The sequence below is a fragment of the Zonotrichia leucophrys genome, chromosome 12 (assembly GCF_028769735.1).
Source record: "Zonotrichia leucophrys gambelii isolate GWCS_2022_RI chromosome 12, RI_Zleu_2.0, whole genome shotgun sequence".
NCBI lineage: Eukaryota > Metazoa > Chordata > Aves > Passeriformes > Passerellidae > Zonotrichia > Zonotrichia leucophrys.
The window spans coordinates 7,023,271-7,044,257 of record NC_088182.1 but is presented as its reverse complement, the minus strand read 5'-3'; the positions used below and the strand labels follow the sequence as shown (position 1 = coordinate 7,044,257).

The following is a 20,987-nucleotide window of genomic DNA, read 5'->3' as shown; positions in this document are numbered from 1 at the left end:
CCTCAGGCACACCCATATCTCATTTCTGAGGCTTCTGCAGGAAGGTGTAGGTATGAGAGCAGTCAGGATCAGGTCTGGAGCATCCCACTGGCAGGGCCTTTCCCACAGCCAGGCAGAGAGCTCTTCCCTGCTCTCCTGTTTCATCTCTGCATGACAGAGAGCACAGATCACAGGTGCTCACCTGGGAATTTATCCTGCTCTGTGCAATGCTGCTAATGATTAAAAGCTAACAACAAAACCTCCAGTGAGGCAAAGAGAACCAGAGCACAGCCCCAAAACATCAGTCACTACAAACACACCTGAAGCTCAACACATGAGGGGCACATTTAAATTTACTTTTCTTTAATTATGAATGAATGTAGGTTTATTTGGTGTTTACTCCAGGGCAATAATAAAAACACACTCAAAATTACAAATCCCCCTGCAAAGAACCCTCACCAGTGGTTGCCACCTTGACCACCTGGTTCAGTGCAAGTACATGGAGATGCAACTGAATGCCAAAAGCTGACAATTTTCATGCCTGAAAGGGGGAATTTTCCTTATGTTCTATCCTTACACACTACAGTGTACATTCTCAGTAGATGACCACCTAAAACCCCTGCTTAAGCTACTTATTCTTTTGCACCTATTTATTAAACCAAAGGCTGAAAAGAAAAAAGAAGAAACCTCACCCAGGAAGGGAACAATGTAATGAAGCACTGCCTGAATTCATCAGGACAATTGATAATCATAGGTCTAATCTTGGGTTGCAATTGATTAGCTATAAATACACAGCACCAAAGGTACCAGGGCAAGGAAAGAGCTTTTTTGGAATGGCACAGGAACAGACCCCAAAAGCAGAGCCCTAAGTGCCCACTGAAAATGGGAGATACTTTCCTGCTCACAGTGGACAGAAGGGAGAATGACATCATTAAAGCCCACATTGCATCTCAAAGTCCTTGGAGGAAAGGGGAAGAGGTACTTCATATTTCTATAAAACAATTAGTATTGACAGAATGGAGTATAATACAGCACTCAGAGCAGAGCAGTAATTAACTATCCAGCAGCTTGCTTACTGGATGCAGAGAGGGAGCACTGAGGCAGCAATTAGAGAGCAGAGAGGCAAGGCAGGCACATGGCTTTGCTCTAACAAGGTACTGATCTCCAAGCTGTCTGCTCAGGTGTCCTTAGAGACATCCCATACCCCACACCCAGCATCCCTGGCACAGTCACTGGCGTCTCCCTGGGCACAGTGAACAAAGAGCTGGCAGCCAGCAGGGATTTGGGAGCACCTTCCCTGCACAGGTTGTGCTCAGCCTCTTCCCCTTGCCTGGGTTCCTCTGTGCCTTCCAGAGCGTGGCTACAAGCCAAGCAGAGAGCTCTGGCCACAGACAGCATCAGGGATGGAAAAGTACCACCAACAGGGGATGGTGCCTGGGAACTGATCTGCAAGATGCCACATACCATCAAATGCTTTTGCACTGAAGCTCAAGGCAACTGGTTTCAGCACCTTTCTAATTTGCAAATCTCTGAATAATCCTGAAAATTGAAGCCTCAGGGAGAGCTGGGGCTGCTTGCACACCATTTCAGCCTCATAAGGCTTAGCTTTGAACATATTTGGGTAGAAAATATTTGCAGTCCAGTTTGAGGTCCAGAAAAAAAGTGCCCAAACCTCCAGCGTTTCTCCCCCCAAACCCAAGAGGTACCATGGATCTGTTTCTAAACAGCTACTCTTGGGTAGCCCTTGGTCTTCCTTATTCCCATCTACTGGGGGAAGTGTCCTTGCACAGTCCAAAGGCCCTCCTTGTCTCTTGATAGGAAGATGAAGCAGAAGCAAATGGTGTTTCTGCTTCAAGAGGAGCACTTTCCCCCCACCTCTCCTCAGCTCTCCTCTTCCCTTTCTTCCCTCTTTTGTCACAGGAGTTTTCCAGCACTGGCTGGTGATGCTTCTCAGCAGGGCAGCCACAAACACACAGAGAACAGGTCCATGTAAAGCCAGTGCATTTACACCCATGCACGTGCTTCTGGCAAACAGCTCACAAGTTGGGCTGACATAAATGATGGAGAACAAGAAATAAAGCTCTTTCCTGCTGTGACATTTTAAAACAATTCAGCAGGCTTTTCACACCAGGAAGAGCCAGGGCTGTGTGTGCAGCGAGGAGTGAACGTGCTGCAGCTCTGTGCGTGGCTCCAGAGGCAGAAAATTACTCTGCAGTGATGCAAGCAACTGCTTCATTCCTGATATCCCTGAAACAAGGACAGAAACTGGACCAGCAAGGGTTTCACAAGGACACCATTCTCTGCTGGGTGTGGGTGCCAAGGCTCTGTAAGGATGAAGGGCACAAAGGACCCAGAAGACATCAGGCATCACTGGGCCAGAATGAGTACCAGAATCACTAAGTCATTCTTGCTGGCCAGACCAAACTCTCACAGTGCAGTAAAAGGTTATTTAAGATATGGATCTGAAATTGGAGGCAACACTAATTTCTGGATACTGAGACTCTGAATAAGCTTGCTAAGGAAAGCAAGGCTGCCACAGGGTCTGCTGCAAGTGCTTTAAGACATGAGACCTGCTGGGAGATGACAGTTTAGCATCCAGACTTTCCAGAAACCAAGGCTACAGAGACCTTTAGGTCAAAGGCACAATTCCCACCCAGGTGATGCCAAACTTCACCCAGTATTCAAGAGCAGCAGCTATTCCCCTGCTACCTTCTCCTGAGAGCAAATCAAAGAAAGCAGTTGGAAAAACCTCATGGTTGCCAAGTACAAACCTTAAGGTTTTGGACACAGGAATTTAAGGCAGAATTCTGACAAGCCTTTTGTCACACTTCTTACATGGGACACAGTACTTGGACCAGTTTTCTGTCACTGTATGCACAACTTTACTCATTTTAGCATCGGCAGCACTCCCTCCTAGGCTTTCTGGTGGCAGGGACCAGCACCCTGTGCACCAGCAGGATACCAGGGAAGGAATAATGCATTTTCTAAAGAATATCACTGAGTCAAATAATCTCATCAGCTCTGGGGAATCTCAGCTTCTGAAGTCACAGCAGCTGAGGACAGACAGTGTCATAAAGCTGCTGATACATGAATGACAGAGCCATTTAAAAGCAGAGCACTTTTTATTTCTTCTCTTCCCAAAATGCCACTGTCAATCCCAATGCACTAGAATGAGAAAGCTTTGTTTTCACTGGAATATTCCACCTGCAACCACTGGCTTCCTGCAGTATAAACAAAATAAACCAGATCTTGCCCCCACTGCAAACAGTCATTTTTTGGTACTGACAAGTCACTGCTCTCCCTCACCTCAACATCCCAGCTCATATTGGTAATTTATATCTAAATTATTTCAAAAGTGGTGCCTGTTTTCACAGCACAATTAATGCAGCAGCAGGTAACAGCCAACACACAACTCTTGCCAAAACAAATGTGCTGGTTTCATCTTGGGACCTTTTCCTCTGCTGATAGAGCTGAATATTGCTCCACTAGCATCAACAGGGGCAAAATAAATCACAGATTAAAAACTGACAGCAACAAACCAAAACACTGTGGTCCTGCTGCAATAGTTGATAAATCCTATTTAGGTATCAAATAAGCTCCAAAGGAGAGGGTAAAGGAAGCCAGCAGGGTATGGAATAAAATTTGGCAGCTGTAATTCTGCTGCCAGAAAGGCAGTGGGGCAGGACCATGTCTGGATGGCATCGATTGCAGCAGCAGCTTCAAGGCACTCAGGGCATCCTGTACTACTACAGAGAGCAAGCAGCTCTCCCTCGCTCTCTCCTTGTGCAGATGAATTTAGGAAGGGAAGAAATTGGGAATCATTACTGTGCCACAGCTCTGAAATACTTTCCCTGTGTAGGCAAGAAACTGCTCCCATCACAAAAAGTATAATTTCAGTGTGCATGTGCATGAATGCACAAGGTAAGAACTAAAAATAGAGGTACCCTATTTCCATGCATCAAGTCAGCAGGTACAGAAACAGCATAAGCAGTGATTCAGCAGTAGCCTGCATGATGCAGGAGGTTGTTTCTTTGCCTCTGCCTCCCTGTTTGTAGCCCTTCCCACCTCTGCTGACTTACCAAGGCCCAGCAACTCCCAAGAGCAATGCCCAGAGCTGCCTTGCACAGAGAGCCCCAAGCCCCACGGGGCCCAGGGAGCCATGGGGATTCACTGGCTGCTTGGCTCCCTTGGGAAGGGGGTGATGTGAGGTGCCTGAAAATGCTCTTCACACAAGGTTCAGCTCTGAAAACCACTCTCAGAGAGTCTGTCTACAGAAGTTTTTCTAGTGCAGAGTCTTCCTTCTAGGTTTTTTTTTAAATAAGATAGATGTATAATTTGCTTTTTTGCTATTTTTTTCATTAGGCTTCTGTGTAATATCTACAAAGAGTGATCATTCAAACTGGATACAAAGAGGTGCACAATGCACAATTACAGTGTATGGCTAAAATTTTTGGTGCAAAGCAGTACTGTGACTCCATAAACACCTCTGAAAAATTGCACAAGATGACACCAAGGACATTTTTTGAATCCTGAGATTTGTTACATAAACAGCTACGACCTTGTACCCATGGTTTCAACAGGGACAAGCTGGTTTTTTTTGCTGATTCTTAACCCAAATTTTTCATTAATGTTTGCTTGAGAATTCAGAAGGAGATACAAGAAAAAGAGAATGAAGAGTAGGAATTTCATTTACATTTCATAAAACCATAGCTAATCTCTTCAAGCAGAAATTAAAAAATACTTCAGTCTTCCCACTGCCCAGGCTCTGTCATTCAGCCTTTCAAACACAGCAAAGTCTCCCAAGCATCCAGGTGAGCCAATCCCTCCTCCAGCCCCTGAAATCCTGGGACTAAATATATCTTTGAAGGGCTTCCTTGCACAGCTGTAACTTATCCCCACACCATTCCTAGACAGCGTAACTAACCAAGAACAATTAAAGTGCTCAAGGATTTCAACTTAATCTCAGAATGTATTAAAGTCCTTTCTGCTCTCACCTTGACATACTTTGAAGTCTGGGTGATTTGCATTTTGATGTCTAATTGAAATGAGGATTGCTGCCTGACAGGCCTTAATCTTCTCAAAAGCATGGTTGCTCCTCTTTTCCCAAAGCAAATATTTATCACAAGTTTCACCTTGAATATAGGTCACAGCATTGCAAAGCAAGTAATCAGAGCTGTTAAAAAAAACCAAAAAAACCAACAAACTACCACAAAGATTCTGTCTAGGTAAAAAAAACAAATTCAAAAGGCAAATCCATTCCCCTGAGTCACAGCAAGGAAAGATTATTACCATTAGCATGAAGGTTATACAGCAAATGAAACAACTGGCTAAAGAAAAAAATAAATCACTTTTAAGTGTCATATTCCATCATTGAATTTTAATAGGAAAAAATCACTACTGCGACTTGCTTAGTCTGAATACATATGCAATGTAAAGAGACCCTCTGACATCACCGAGGCATAACACCAGGGATAAATGGAGATGATTTTCCACACTACTGGAGCAGCTGTAACTCCCTCCCAAACCTGCAGCAACCCAACAGCAAGGCAGCTGCTTCTGGCTGGCCACTGGCTCTCATGCCCTTGGCTGAGAGGAAAGAATCAGAGGTCTTGCTCTGCTCCTGAATGTGTGGGCTTTAACAGAGGGCAGCTGAGCTGCTACTGGAGTTAAAATGCCCGTGTCCTGCTAGTCACAGTTGGTTGTCCCTGAAGCCTGAGCCCTCACCAGAGCACGAACATCTGAAGGCCGCGTTGTGCACCGAGAGCGCCCCAAGCAAGGGCAGCCAGAGCACATCCATATGCATCCCCAGAGAGCCCATCTGGAGCAGAGCCTCGCTCCACGGACTCCCAGCAATGCAAAACTAGGCTCAGGACTCCAGACTGCTTCCTTTTCATACAGCAGCTGGGGTTTGAGAGCAATAAGGATGAAGATTTTCCTGTCCTGCCTCTGCATTACACTGCAATTCTCCCTCCTGAAGGAGGGCAGCTCCTGTGACAAGCTCAGGAAATGTCAGAGGAGCAGGCTGCAGGCAAGCCAGGCACTGCCCTGCCTATGGAAACAGCAGGCAGGCTGCTGTCCACCTGCCCAAACACAAACAGCAGGAAAGGGTGCACGTCTGCTGTGCACAGAGCTGTTACGATCTATATGAAGCCCCATGTGTGTAAATGAAACATCGGCTCCTTCTATCATCAAATGTGTACAACTTGTAAGCATGAATTATGCAAGACTATTAACTGTCTTATTTTAAGAGGGAGCAGCTGTAAAAGCTGCTTGGAGGACACAGCAAGTCACGGAAGGGGCAGCCCCTGGTGTTCAGTGTCTGAGTGTGTCTGAGCTACAGCACAGCCACTCTCACTGGGTCCAGCCCCAGTCCTCCCCCAGACCTGCATCCTGCACGAAGCAATTCACCCAGCACCTCACAAGCTCTGTCTTCCAGGAGTAATATTTTCACCACCTTATTGATAACAGCTTGAGAAAGATCTGGATAATTGTGTGAGTCTGTGAAGAAGTGAGCAGAGCCTGTAACCTGGCTCAAACTCAAGCCCCCAGTCAGTGCCCAAACTGCCAAGCTCTGCCTTTGCTTTCACCTTTCACAAGGAACCTGAAACAGCAAACTCCCGCTGAGACCAAGGAGCTCCAGGCTGTTCCAGTCCAGTAACTCTCTTGTTGGCTAATGAACCCTCCCACTCAGGCAGAGCCCACAGCTGAGGATGCCAGCCTGGAGTGACGCTGCACAGCCATGTCACAAGTGCCACCATGTCGGAGGCTGGGACCAGCCGCAGGCAGGGACACCGAATGCTGGCTGGCAGCACGGAGCACTCACCCATCCTCAGCCCCAACACGCAGAGCACTGCAGGCTACTGAGCTCAGCCCTCCCTGAGCACACACTGTGCTTAGCAGACATGCTAGAGTTGCTGATAGCAAGCTCTGGCCATAAATTACCTATAGGGTGAGAATTTTGATACAATTTTACATAAAACATTAATTCCTTTGGTCAATATGAATGCTGGTAGGACAGAGTGGCAGGGCTGTACACAGCAAATAAGCATGTTGGAACATAAGAAGTGCTGAAAGGGGAGGCACAGATGGGTATTAAGACCAGTTTCATTCATTGTATATATCACGGACTTGGAAGAACAAACATCAAACACCGTGATTACATTTACTGATGATTCAGATTTGTGTGGGCTCCTCAATACACAAGAGGAGGGCAATAAAGTCCTGGACAACTGTGAGCAAGCAAGCACCTCGGGGGATAATTAAATTAATCTGAGCCATGGAAATGCCACACAACAAGGCTAAAACATAAAGCAAACAACACAATAAAGGACTTTGCACTCAAGAAGCTATACGAGACAAACAGAGGCTTCTGCTCGTTCCCAGTGACCCACCAGGGTGCCAGGTGCTGCACAAGCCCATCAGGTGAAAACTGGTACAGGATACACACAAAGCTCTAAAAAAGCAATCTCAGTGATACCAGTTGTATGTGCCCCCAGCCCAAGAGACTGTGGCTTTACAGAAGGGTCTCGTCACAAGGGGACCACTGGTGGCACAACAGCTCTGGTGCCACCCTGACAAAACAAATCCATGCAGGGGACCCCAGGCCAGAGCACCTGCCTCTCACATGGCTTACCAACTCCCAGTCCCTATTACCAGCTGCAATTCCCAGACTCTTGACCATTGCTCCCCATTTGGAAATCATGTACTTGCCCCTAACTGCCTGGGCAGCCTCACCACGCTGAACAGCCCTGTTTGATGTAGGACAGCTGCCTCAGACACACTGAGGCACCTTCCCCGAGGCCCCCTGCCCAGCAAAGGGACCACGGCAGGGCACCACAGCCCGCACAGAGCCCCTTCCACGAGACAGGTCCCAAGAGCACGTCAGACCGAGACTGGGGAACACAAAGCATCTGCAGCAGCAACACAAGCAAGGACATGGGAGAAGTCAGAAGTGGCAGAGCTGTCCAAGGCCCTGAAGGCATGAAGATGCTAAATTTGATGAGGTTGAGGAAGGGAGCCAAAGGAGGAATAAATAGAGCTAATGAGAACACAAGGCATGAGCATTCAAAAACCTTTAACACACTACAAACAGCAATAAAAAGGCAATTAGAATTCCGAGATGCATGGAGGGTAATTGCATGCACTATAAATAGGTAGTGGGAAGACTGTCCTGCTCAGCAGGATCTGATTCACTTTTGGGGTGACTTCTGTGCAGAAAGGAATATTTTGGCATGCAACAGAAGCTGAGAAAAGGGAGTTTACAGAGAGATGAAATTACAGGAAGAATTTCTATTGCTGACATCCTGCTGCATGAAATATATATCAAGCAGGAGCTTTGCCATAGGGGCTTCAGAGGTCATAGTTTGAGGAACTCCAAATAAAAGTTCAGCAGCAGGGGTGCAATGCAGCCTTAGAAGGAAACATCCATTTTATATCAGCCAGCACAGGAGTCCAGGCACTTCAGTGGCTTCCACTATTGATGGAAAAATCTAACAATGCCCGTGGAGACCCCATCCTGCTCAGTTCACAACCTTTGCACAAGCACTTGCACTTGTAACAGCACTTAAAAACAAGCAAAATCAGAAGTTTGAAAGTGTAATTCCAGTGTCAAATTCACTTCCTCTATCCTCCAACCTTACTACTGGCATGTTGCTTCTGTTCCCTACCTGTGCCTCAGGCACACTCCACCACTCTGCTCTGCTCACAACTCCCTCCTAGGCTGCTGCAGCCCTCCAGGGGATGCCCATGGCTCACATAGCTGACACAAGCAGCCAGCTCACAGTTGAAAAAACAGGCTCTCTGATGCCCTTCCTGCCCAGCCTTCCCTCCCTACACCAGTGAGGCTGGAACAAGTGCACCAACTGCTGCTCTCCCTGCTGGGCATGTGGCTCAGGCTCTGCAGGAATGTGTCATGAGAGATTCTGGGAAAGAAGTAGCTCTTGGAGCAGATAAAACCCATGAGAGTCTTTTTCAGAATTACAACCAACATCTTTTAGAGTAGAAGGTACCTCTTAAGTCCAGGAGCCCATAAACAAGTAGAAATCATACCAGGCAGAGCCTTGGCTAACATAATCCACCACTGCATGATCAAGTCAAGGCTTTTGAGGACACCAGCTCTCTCTTGAGACAGCTAGAGGCTAGAAGAGTATTATTCCCCATCATCTCTGCATAGCCCTGGGCATATCTGATGCAGAGCAAATGGGAGATGGAAAAGGAAAACACAGTCACACCTGAGAACTGCCAGCAATCCCTCCTCACTGCCCCAGCTCCTTCACAGGTACCCTTCCAGAGGAGGAATGTTTGCAGACTAAAGCAGCAAACACCTGATAAAGGGAGGGGGCAAAGCTGAAACTTCCCAACTCCAAAGTCCTTCAGCGGGTCTCGTGCCCTTCCCAGCTCCCTGTTCTTTCCCAATGCAGAGCATCGGCATAGATTCACGTTTGGGAGCTGCTCTGCCCTCACAAATGACTGAGCACACACAAAGTCTCTGCAGTCCTAACTCCAGCTAGCTCTTTGCTATGCACCAAAAACCAACCCCATGCAGCTCAGAGCATCTCCACGTAACAGCAGCAGATGGCTTCTGCCTGGAGCTCTCACTGGCAGAGGGTGGCCTGCAGAGCCAGGGTCGAGGCACAGAGCTGGTTTTTGCAGCGTGCACAGGTCATGCAGCCTGGCCCATGGCTGAAGAAGTGCTGGCTGCGGCCTTCCTTCCCCCTTGCAGTGTCACCATGCAGGTAGCAAGGCAGCTGGCTCCTGCTGCGTCACCCCATTAGCTTCCTCCCGAGGCAGAGACGAGTCTGTCATCATCTCTGGATGCAAGGAGAATGGGAGCAGTCCGCTGGGAAGGAAGGAAGGTGGTGACAATAAAAGCAAACTCGTCACATGCAACATGCAGAGCATTTCTACCCTCTTGCTGAATTAGGAAAAGGTGTTTGGCATCTCAGAAGAAAATTGCCTTTTGCTTGATGTTCTGCTTATGTGATACTCACATCACTTTCCAGCTGCCTAAATTCTATGCTGCTGAGGTGTGGGAGGAGCTGACCCCCTGCAACACCACATCAGGCAAAGTGAAACCACCTCCTTGCAAAAACTACAGCCCCTACAAAAACTCCTGCAAAAACTACAGCATCAGCAGCAGTCCAACAGAACTTTTGGATTGCTGCAAATAATTGTTCCCAAATCATCCCATATTTTCTGTGCCTAAAACATAACATCTAAATGCTCCTTCCCTCCCAGCCCACACCCATCAGACAGGGATAGGGGCACCTGAGGGGAGCACTGAGTGGAACACAGGTTGCATCTGCTGTTCATGGAGCAGCTTCTCCCTTCCACAGCCACTTGTACTAGTCACTGTCAAGGCTGGCCAGAGCAAGCCCAGAAATTTCTTCCCAAAGTGTCTTTGCAGTATTCAGGTTCACTTGGCCAACTGGCTAGACAGGGCTCCCCCAAATCACTCCTTGGGATAAGAGTTCGTTTCCAAGCAAAGCACCAACTGGAAATCAGATGGGTAAGTGCCTTCTTGCAGACCCAACATCAGGGAGCTGTATTTAGTATTACTGGTCTATTTTCCCTCTAACAGCCAAGTCCCTTTATCCCACCAGCCAGGCACCTTGTCCTCTCCAGTGCCAACCAGAGTCTGTTTGTTGGCTGTGACACTCCAGGCTCTGAAATGACTCTCATGCACACACCCATGTCCCTACCAACAAAGGTAAATCACTGTCTCTCTCTGAGGGGCTCTGAGGAAAGCATGGGGCTGCTCCCCTGCCAAGTGGAGGTGGGGAAAAACTTGTGGGTTGTGGTCATATATTGGGGTGCTCAAAGCAGCAAAACCCTTCAACAGGATTGAAGCCTTCTGCACCTCAGGGCAATGCCAACTTAGCATCATGTGCCTTGGTAACTTAAATTCCCCAGGAAAGGGAGAATGGCATCCCAGAGGAGTCAGCCAGCTCCACAAACCTCATCAATTGAAGCACACTGCAAGTAACAGACATCAGTGGCTGCTACAAACTTAGAGAATCTCCAAACTCCCACTGCCATCCTCTCCAGCTCAACAGGTTCTCAGGATCAAATGCAAATGCTAGAAATCAAATTCAAATGCTGGAGCAGACACTGCTCTTTACAAGGCAACCTGTGAGACTGTTTCAAGAGGACAATTATTAACAAATAGCTTCTTCTATCAGTAGCTCCTCAAGGTGTGTGCCTGGAAAACAGCCTTTCCTCCCTATTACTGTCCACCCCTGTGCCAGACAGGCAACTGGGAGCCAAATCACCCCCTTTTATCCCTGCTCCAAGAGACTGAACTGAGCCTGTGCACACTGCAGTGCTGCAGCTGCTCTGGATACGAGACCTCTTTCTCCTGCAGAAGTGCCTCAGGCAACAACAACATCCTAAACAAATACTTCTTTTCCACTGCCAAAAAGTTTATTGAATTTTTCCCCCCAAAATTCATCACCTGGCTGAAGACATACAGTGAGTGATAGACTTGCAGGGACAGGGCCACTCTGCTCCATGCTTGTACAGGATCAGAAACAGCTCATAAATACTAAACCTAAATCATCAAGTGTGGATCTAAATCCCACCCCAAAAAGGGAGTAGAAGGTGGTCTGCAGAGGGTCTACAGACAAAGCTAGATTTGAAGATTCTTCACTTTAGAAAGTCTGAAAGCCCTGCCTTTGTGTGAATGTCACCCTAATTCAGCACACGAGGTCACAAAAGGCAGTGCTGGACCATCAGCCCTGTTTGTCAGGGTATTACACAAATGCATTGTGGCATCAGCCCAAAGTCCTACCAAAGTCAGTGAGGTTCCTTCAAGATGTGCACATTGCATTGCCAATCCCCAAAGATAAACACCACAACACCGTCACTAAAAACCATGACAAAATCCAGATTTCATTGTTTCTTCATCAAATATTAACATTTAGGTATGGGGAGACACCCATGAGGGTTACTATGTACCTGACACTACTAAAAGTCCAAGCTCCCAACCTTACTGTGAAGTAGACAGACAGGTTTTGAACTATAACAACTACAAACACAGCACGACTTACCCCAAGATGAATAAATATTTGCATGACACTTTGACTCAGGTGTTTAAATTCTAGAAAATGTCTGACTTTATCAGCCTGAATCACAGACAAACAATACCAAATATTATCACTAAAAGCACCTTTTCAAACAACAATTTCAAAAGGTTAACATCAAACACTCAGCAACTGCACTTTATGTCCTGTCTTAAAAATGAAGCCCACACAATTCAGAGGAAAACCTGGTTGAAGCAACCCAAATATCCTGTACCCACAAATAACTTCTTCCTAAGCAAGTGCCAGGCTAGGATGCTCTGTGTATTTTTGTCAGCACCTCCCTGGTAATGACACAGGGGAGCTCCCCAGGAACCTTCCATCTCTCACATCTCCCCTCACCCATCCTCATGAAGAGGCTGCTGGACCTTGGAGCATCCCCTCCAAGAAGGGTGGCCCAGTTCTGACCCACTGGGAGCTGGTGGTGCCACTTGCATAAGGAGCATCCAATGTGAGGAAACAATTCTGATTGTCCTGCACCACACTCTAAAAGAGCTGGGCAGGGAGGTGGCACCTTCCCTTGGACCTCAGCCTGTTCTATTTTCAGGAAGGGAACACCTTTGAGGGGCCATCCATCAAACCCCACCCACCCTCCTGGGTGACAAATGGAGAAGAGCTGGTCATCACCAGGGCAAGTCCCTTTGTCTGCTGTTTTAAGGGAACTCTACTGTTTTAATTAGTCTTAATGCTCAAAGGCACACTAAAATATCTGATTTCTAGAGATCATTTTGGGGGTGAAACCCTGGCACTGCTGAAGCCACTAGCTGGATTCACATCAATACTCTCCAAGCAACAGCTTTATTGATCATACTGTATTGATTGGTCTTAACATACTGATCAAGTTTACATCATGAAACAGAAAGAGAATGTTTACCTTGTACCACTCTGGACTACAGCACTGCCAGCAGCTCTGGGGTTTGTATATATACACTGCTAGTAGCAGAGCTGTGATGGCTGGGCTGCTACTGCTAAATAAACTAAAAACAAATTAAATATTTCTCCAGCTAACAAAAAATTGCATAGGGAAATGACTTGCCGACCACTTTCCACATAGGTAAATGGAGAGCAAGTGAGTCACCATTCAGCAGAAAAATTACAAGTTGTGCAAGAGGCAAAGCGCTTCAGGGAGAGTGTCTAGACTATGCAAAGCAAGGCCATAAATTACACCTTTTGAAACAATGGGCTGTAGTAGGGCTTGGAGCTGCATGATCAGATAAGTCTTCTCCACTCACAGTTAGTAGCATCTCTGGCCCAAGAGGTGCCACCCACAATAATTGAAATGTCAGGCTATGGATCAGGAACTGCAAAATTTTACAACAGCCAAATACCAAGCTCACAGCCTATTTAATTACCCACTTCACAATCCAATAAACTGCAAGTATATAAATAGCCAAAGTATGACAAATATTTAATATCTCCTAAAATTAAATTAAGATAAGACACTGGCAAAATAAATTATAAGTGTTTTAACTGAAAACAACTGTTTTCTGCAGATTCCAGACAACTTGAGAGCAATAATCACATTCTGCAGTCCACACTGCTAAGCAGCACAGCATCTCAGATGTGCCAGATCTTCCTTGCCATGGTGATGCTCTGCAGACAGGCTCACCTTCACTGCAGGGTTGGCACAGAGCTGGGCACAGCCCCAGACCAGAGCCCAGCCACACACACAGCCCTCATTTGATGGTGGCAGTGGCCTGTGCCCACATTGAGCCATCTGAGGGGTGAAGCCAGCCCCTAACTACTCCTCCAGGTTTGCACAGGCATAGCACTAATAATATTCCTGCAAGCTTTGCTGCAACTACAGAACTGTGCATGAGGTACAGCTCATGCTTGAGAGCTGCCTGGACCTTGCAGCTGCTTCTTAACAGGACTAGACAGCAACTGAGGGACAGACAGAAAACAAGCAGAGCATCATCTTTACCCCTCCTGCCCTGCAGAGCTGAGAAAACCAAAAATCTCCAAAGGTTTCTTGGGACCAGCAGAGCAGAATCTGATCACAAAAACAAATTCCTCCAGCAGAAAACTGCTAAAACAAGTCCCAACACCACCTGAGTTCAGTCTGTCCCAGAAGAACAGTGTGCTGGTGCTTTTATGAGAGAACTTGTGTAAGTATGGCATGAGAGTAACAATCCAACCCATGACAAGGAAGATGTGTTATTTGGAAGGCTGCACTAGCTTTACTGTGTCCTAACTGTTGTAGCATCTGTGAGCCTGCTGAAATGGCAGGAATTCAGTATTTTAAGATGCATTGTAACCAATTGAACAGTTTCTGACCCCTCACACCTGTTCTGCATTAAGCACTGTGCTTAAATCAATCACCATTCAGCAAAGCACAAGCTTAAGCGCTTTGCTGAATTTGACTGAGAATTTGGCTAATGCACCTGACGTCATCCCACAGGCTTACACAGGGACCCAAATCATGAGCCTCTTCTCCCAGGAGTAGCCCTGGTAATCTGCAGCAAATCTGGAACTTTTTTCATCCTGCATTTATCCCACTGGGAACTGATTTACTCTCCTGCCTGCCTGCTCCCTTGTTCTGCAGGAAGGAAAACAGGCAGTGGCAACCACGGCTGCAACAATGTCTGACCTAATGTGCTCTCCTCATTTTATCTCCTAAAAAGTTCTTCCTGCTGCCCCTTTCCCAACAAGTGTTTTCAGTTTATGCTATTTTGAAGGAGCAAACACCAATTCCAGGGCTATGCTGTGCCTTTTGATTGCTGTGCTGCAGAGATATTTAGCAAAAGGTGCAACCCACATCCAAGGATGCTTGGTTTGCACCACTACAGACACACACCTTATCCAACATCCCTAGGCTGCTGGCTGAGCTGTCTTCCCAAAGGCTTCAGACAGCTGGGAACAAGTGGGAAGAGGCACCAAGCACGGCTGGTCGTCTCCACTCTACTTCCAACAAAGCAGCATGATCTAGAGAAAAGACCACACACATCCTGGGCAGGCAATTACCAAGCTCAGTGCCATCTGCAGTAATAAAACACATTGTTCTGGGAGCCATGGAGCTGGCAAAGCCCCTTTCCTCCTGAGCTGCATCATGAGGCTGGAGCCTTCCATATCCAGCAATATTGTAAGCTCTGATGGGAGGTTTTTCTCCTCATTCAGTTGGTCTCTTGCTCAGATTCCTCAGTGTCTAGTAATGGCTGCCCACACACTGCACCTTCCTCCCATCTGGGGTAGAAATAAAAATGAAATCTCCCTATTTTCACCAAGCCTTACAGGGATGAGTATCTTGCAGACCATTGTCTGCATCTCTAATGTGCCTGGAATTCAGTGGTGGCTTAAAAAAGAAAACGAAGTGGAAGCAAAGACAACACAGGCAGGTATCTAATAAGCCTTTTTTCTTTTTCCTTAGGAAATACTGCTAGTGAGATTTAAATAGAGGAACTTACAGGTAGACATCATAGATGTGTAGCTACTCAAGTGGAGCTTTACCCCATAAACATCAAAATAAACCCAAAGCAGAGGTGTAGACCTGAACACACTCATCTAAAAAACAGCTTTTCCTCTGTTGCTGAAGTTTCTGGGGTGTCAGAATTAGAAAAATACCAGTTCTGAGTGGCATCTGCTTAAATTAATCTGAAAATCTGAAACATGGATCTTACTGCTGGTGTAAACAAGCAGAGCTGTCATGCCCACATGCAGTAAGTACCCAGCTACACCATCCATTCACACATTTCCGCTGCTCTCTTTGCTCTCATACATTCTAATTTATCAAACAGCAGGTAATTACCTTTGTGGTGCAACAGCAGCACCTTAACTACACAGTTCCCTTTATTCCAGGGGGGTTCATGGGTGCTGCAGAATACCAGGCTGCATTTTCCAGCTCCTGAGCACTACACATGCCTGTGTGGCTGCACAACTGGTGCCCGCTGTGCCAGTGTGTTCCCAGTGTGTTCCCAGCCCCCAGGGCACCAGCCAGCTCTGACACAGCACTGCAGGAACAAGCAGGGAGGATTACACACCTCAGGGGAGGAACAGGGATCCACAGCCCAGGCAGGAACTTCAGTGCTGCGGCCACAACACAACAAAATCAACTCTTTCTTATCTGAGGAAATTGCTAAGAAGGTGAAGCTACTAGATACTGCCTGGGCTCTGGGAGCCTGGCAGGGGCTGACTGCAACACAGTCCATCTCAGCTGTGGTGGGGAGGGGCTGGCTGTTAGCAGATACCCCAGACAGGAACCCACTCTGCAGGGCAGCAGCTTCACCTGCCAAGCCATTGTCACCTGCCTGGGTTGTGCTCGGGGTCACAGCATCTCCCATTCTACAGCTGTGAGTCCAGTGAAGCCAAACCTCATCCTTCTCCTTCCAGCACTGGGCAGAACCTGCTGAGCAGGGCTGGGGACAGGTCCCCAGCAGTCACTGCTGCACAGGTCTGCCCAGACACCTCTGTGGTGGCACCTCCCTGACGTGGGTGTGGAGCCAGGCCCCCTCAGCTGGGCAGGGCCCCAGTGGGCTCCCAGACACCCTGTCCATGGGCAGATGGGCAGGGTCAGGCCTGGCATCTCCAGGGCCCTGCACATGCAGGGGATCAAGCAGCAGCCCCTGCAGCCTCTGTGTCCAGCACCACTGGGAAAGGAGGGAGTGTGGTCCTGCTCACCAGCCTGGAGACTGCAAATAACAATACTCTGCTCCCTATTTCTTCAAAGATGAAACAATTCCCTGGCAAACTGCAGACTGTGAAGGTGGAGAGGCAAATGGCACATGGGAAAGGAAGCAGTTTATTCCACCTCTGCCAATGAGCAAACTGACCCAAGAGCCCCCATTAGAGCAGGACCAAAATCCAGTTTTCTCTCACCTTTCCCCTAAGAAACAAAATGCATTTGTTCCACTTTGGTGAGTGCTGAGCACCTGACACTTTCATCATTACTGAAGACCCAACCAATACACTGCAGCTAAAGCAAGGTGCTCTAGAGGGATCAGGTCTCTCACCTTCACCCTCTGGTCTCCCTCCAGCCAGAGAGGAAGGAACATTCCTTACACACAGAGGGATGTGTTAGGAAAGCAAAGCAGAGGAGCACATGAAGTTCATCAACAAACTCCAGGCTCTGGTAGTCCTTTAATTGACTTCAACAGGAGTCATGGCAAAGAAAAAAGGGCAAGGATCTACTCCCAGCATGCCAACTGAATATAGGGATATAGAGAAAACAAAAAACTAGAATTAATTCACCTTTTAAAGGTAAATTCAATTTGACATGTGTTATCATGGTAAATTTAGCTTTCCCAATTCCATTTCACTGCTAAGTTTGAGGGGAGAGGGTCAGCCCCCAAGACACACCTATTTTAGCTATGTTAATAAGCCAGAACTTGTTTCTGTGTTTCCCTATGTTCTTCATTTCACAGAGAACGGATTATTTCTTCCCAAGATCCTGTGTAACTTCCACATAACCTTGAATATTGCTGCCATTTTGTAATTTTTCTCATTACTCCTCATTTCTTTGTTTCACCTGCACTTTATTCCCCACCTTTTCCTCTCCCTTCTGTCCTTTCACAGTGCACTATTTTGATTTCAGGGACTATAAACTGTCCTTCCCAGCCACTCTTCTCTGAACTGCTAAGATGCTGCACGCTCCTTTGGATAAACTACTTGTCAATTTCAGTTCACTTTTATGTGAGAAACAATTGCAGGACTGACTTGGTTTTATTTCAGTGAAACTAACAGTAATGTAAGTTTCACCTTCAGTTCACTTCTATGTGAGAAACAGTTAAAGGACTTACTTGTTTGTATTTCAGTGAAACTAACTAACAATAATGTAAGTTTCATCATCTCTCTTTAACACAAAGAAGTTGCACGGGGAAACAAAAGCCAAAACTACTTTGGAAATTCACAATCTGTTGAAAAGCATTGTAGGCAAAAAGAACAGATAAAAGAAACTCCAAACCTGGCTATAATTTCAGCTATGTACTTTGCTCAGCAAACAAAAGCAGATCACTCAAGCTTCCAGCAACAGATTGTCCTATATTGCTTTTAAACTACATGATACAGTACGGATACACTTTCCTACCTCCGTATGTTGCAATGACTAATAATAGTCCTGTGGTGTAGCAGAACTGAATGTCGTTTGCATCAATACATCCAGGAGTCTGCCTGAATTGTAAAGGTCATTTGTGAACACAGAACAGGATCAAGGCTAAAACTGCAGTCTAAGAAACTCAATTGAAAATGGTGACAAAAAATCAGCCAGTTGTTCAGAGAGCTACATTACATCACAGACTCAACTCTGGCTGCCACAGGGAAAAAGTTGGCTACATTTGACTGAAAGATGCCTGTGTCCAGATCCAGAAGAAACTTAATTTCTGCCCTGGCCCATGAGCTTGTGCCTCAGAGGAGAAACAAGCTCCAGGACAGCTCCTGGAGATGGGAGCCCAGGTGAAGCACTCTGCCCAGCCTCTGCCTGGAGCAGCACACGGCCCTGCTGTGGTGACACACTGGGGGAGGACAGTGAGGACTGTGGCAGAGACCTCACCGCAAACCTCTGCTGATGCATTCCGCCGGGAAGGCGGTCTCGGGGAGCTCGCCAAACATAAACACTTGCAAGAAGTTGAAATGAGACTCATGCAACTCCCCAAGTCAGTGCCAGCACTCCCAGTTAAGCAAACTTTGCAGTAAGCATGGAGTTGTGGAGTCCCTTTGCAAGAGGCAACAGCACGTGCCTGGCTTTTTCCATCAATATAACCCACTTCTCTCCTTTCGACAACCTTTAGAGGCCAACATCCCAAACTTCCCGAATCCCGACGTTGCGTAACTAGAAGCAACGATGTATGTCACCGGCTCTGTGTGGGAGAGCGTGTCGGGGAGCAGCACGGGGGGTGACAGGGGGTGCCCCGGGCCCCGAGGCAGGGCTGCTGCCAGCACCGCGCACCGCGTGGGCCCAAGGTGCCCTGAGCCGGGAGTGCCCTTGGGGTGCCCGGGGAGCTGCAGGCCCGGCAGCGGTGGGAGAGGAGAGGAGTGGGCAGGGATGCGGACAGAAGGGGATCTGGAGAGCGGGCACAGGGGTAAGGCAACAGCGGGTGGGTAAGAAGGGGGCAGGATGGATGGCAGGGAGCAGCCAAAGGTGGGCGGGTGATGGAGAGGAGAGGCAGAGCCCGGCCGGCAGGGCAGAGCCGGGCAGGGCAGCGCACGGCCGGTACCTTCTGCTGCCGGCGGGCCATGTCGGTGGGCTGCTTGGCGTTGAAGGGGTAGGCGATGCAGCGCATGACGAAGACGTAGAGCTGCAGCTTCTTCTTCCTCTCCTCCTCCTCCCGCTGCAGCCGCTCCAGCTCATCCTTCTCCTTCTCGCTGGCCACCGAGGGGCTGGGGCTGGCGGGCCGCGCCGCGCTGCTGCCGCGCCCGCCGGGCTGCAGCCCCCCGGCGCTCCCACCGCCGCCGGCACCGCCGCCGCCGCCGCCGCCCGGGCCCTCGCCGGGGCGGCTGGGCGAGAGCCGCGCCGCGGCGGGCGCCAGCGGCTCCTTGCCGCTCTCCTCCTCCACCAGCTCCTCCGACTCCTCCTCGCTGGACGACGGGTCCAACATCGCGGCGGCTCCGGCTGGGCTCAGCCGGGCGAGCTCCGGACCGCGCTGGGCTGCGCTCCGCTCGGCGCCGCCGTGCCCGTGCCCGGCTCCGGCTCCGCGCGCCGCCGCGCCCGCGCGCGCCCCCGCCCAACCCCGCCCCGCCCCGTGCGCGCGGGCGCTGGCCGCGGTGCTGCACGCGCGGGGCGAGGGGAGCGAGCGGCGAGCGGGCCCCGCGCATGCCCGGTGAGGGCGGAGCCGCCGCCATGGCCGCGGGGGTCCCAGAGGTGCGGGGTGCTGAGCGTGTGCCCTGGTGCCCCCACACAGGCATCGCGGTGTCCTCAGCGTCCCCACAGCCCCACACAGGCACCGCTGTGTCCTCAGCGTCCCCGCAGCTCCGCACGGGCACCGTGGTGTCCCCAGAGAGCCCACTGTCTTCTCGGAACCTCCACAACGACACACAGACACTGCTGTGCCCTCAATGTCCCCACGGACACCAATGTCCCCACGGACTCCAATGTCCCTGCTGTGCCCCTGGTGCCCCCACAGCCCCACACTGTGTCCTCGCAGCATCTTGAGCCACATGAATCCCTGCAGACCTGAGGCTCACAGCATTTGTTTTCCACCGAGCAGCTCTTCTTGCACCTCGGTGCCGCTAAAAGTCTTAATTGAAAAGTGATATTGCTGGTAAAGGTTCCATCGAAGTCACTAATTATTACATGTGTAATGATATCGTGGTGTTCTGCTTTGAAGATTACCTGGGGCAAGCTGAGAACTTCAGGAGGCTCTCTGAGGGATGAGTCAGTGAAGACATCGTGTATGCAATGGTTTAGTTTTTGGTGATTTTCAGATCTGATTGAGACTTCATTTACATGTATTTGTGTATTTGTGGTCGGTGGGTGTTTTCAAGGTTTTGTTTTTCTGCTCAATTAGCAGTGCTTCTTTTCTAAATGTCAAAATACCTGCCACCTGTTAATTCATGTTAATAAATATTTAGGGAGAATAGATAAACATTGGCTCATGGTGATGGGGCTGTGAGAATAGCTTGCGGGAGAGGAGATAGGCACTGCTTCTCACGATGTGTTCCAGCATTTTCACAACAGCTGGGCTTTCTGAGCTTCTTACCTACTTCTAATTAAAAGCTCAGAGTAGCAGATGAGTCTGGAAAAACTTCTGGGTCCTACATTTCCAAAAGCCATGAGAAGTGGCTGAAATATTGGTGTAGTGAGTGCAAAATGGCTTTCCCCATTTCTATCAGCATTATCTGCTAGAGCTGTGGCATTTTGCACATCACCTTGCCGTCATGCCAGCAATGTGGGAAGACCTGGGGATGACAAACTCTCTGTGTGGAAGAACAAAATTGTAAAGTTCCTGCAAACAAAGTTTTCTGTGTGCTTCTCATTGAAAGGACCTGTCCAAGCTGCAGTTG

The 20,987-nt window shown here is 48.5% G+C and overlaps 1 protein-coding gene across 13 annotated transcripts in view; it reads right to left on the bottom strand.

The window, feature by feature from the left end:
- Window positions 1-19,671, bottom strand: part of CADPS (calcium dependent secretion activator) — a 202,736-nt gene extending 183,065 nt beyond the window's left edge. For 7 of the 13 annotated variants that reach the window (XM_064723732.1, XM_064723734.1, XM_064723735.1 and 4 more), the window contains exon 1: window positions 19,202-19,670. In XM_064723732.1, coding sequence (XP_064579802.1) covers window positions 19,202-19,582 — 381 coding nt within the window. In that variant the 5' untranslated portion in view covers window positions 19,583-19,670. Of the gene's footprint in view, window positions 1-19,201 lie in introns of all 13 variants that reach the window. The other 6 variants (XM_064723741.1, XM_064723742.1, XM_064723745.1 and 3 more) reach the window with 2 other exon arrangements.
- Window positions 19,672-20,987: the final 1,316 nt, after the last annotated feature.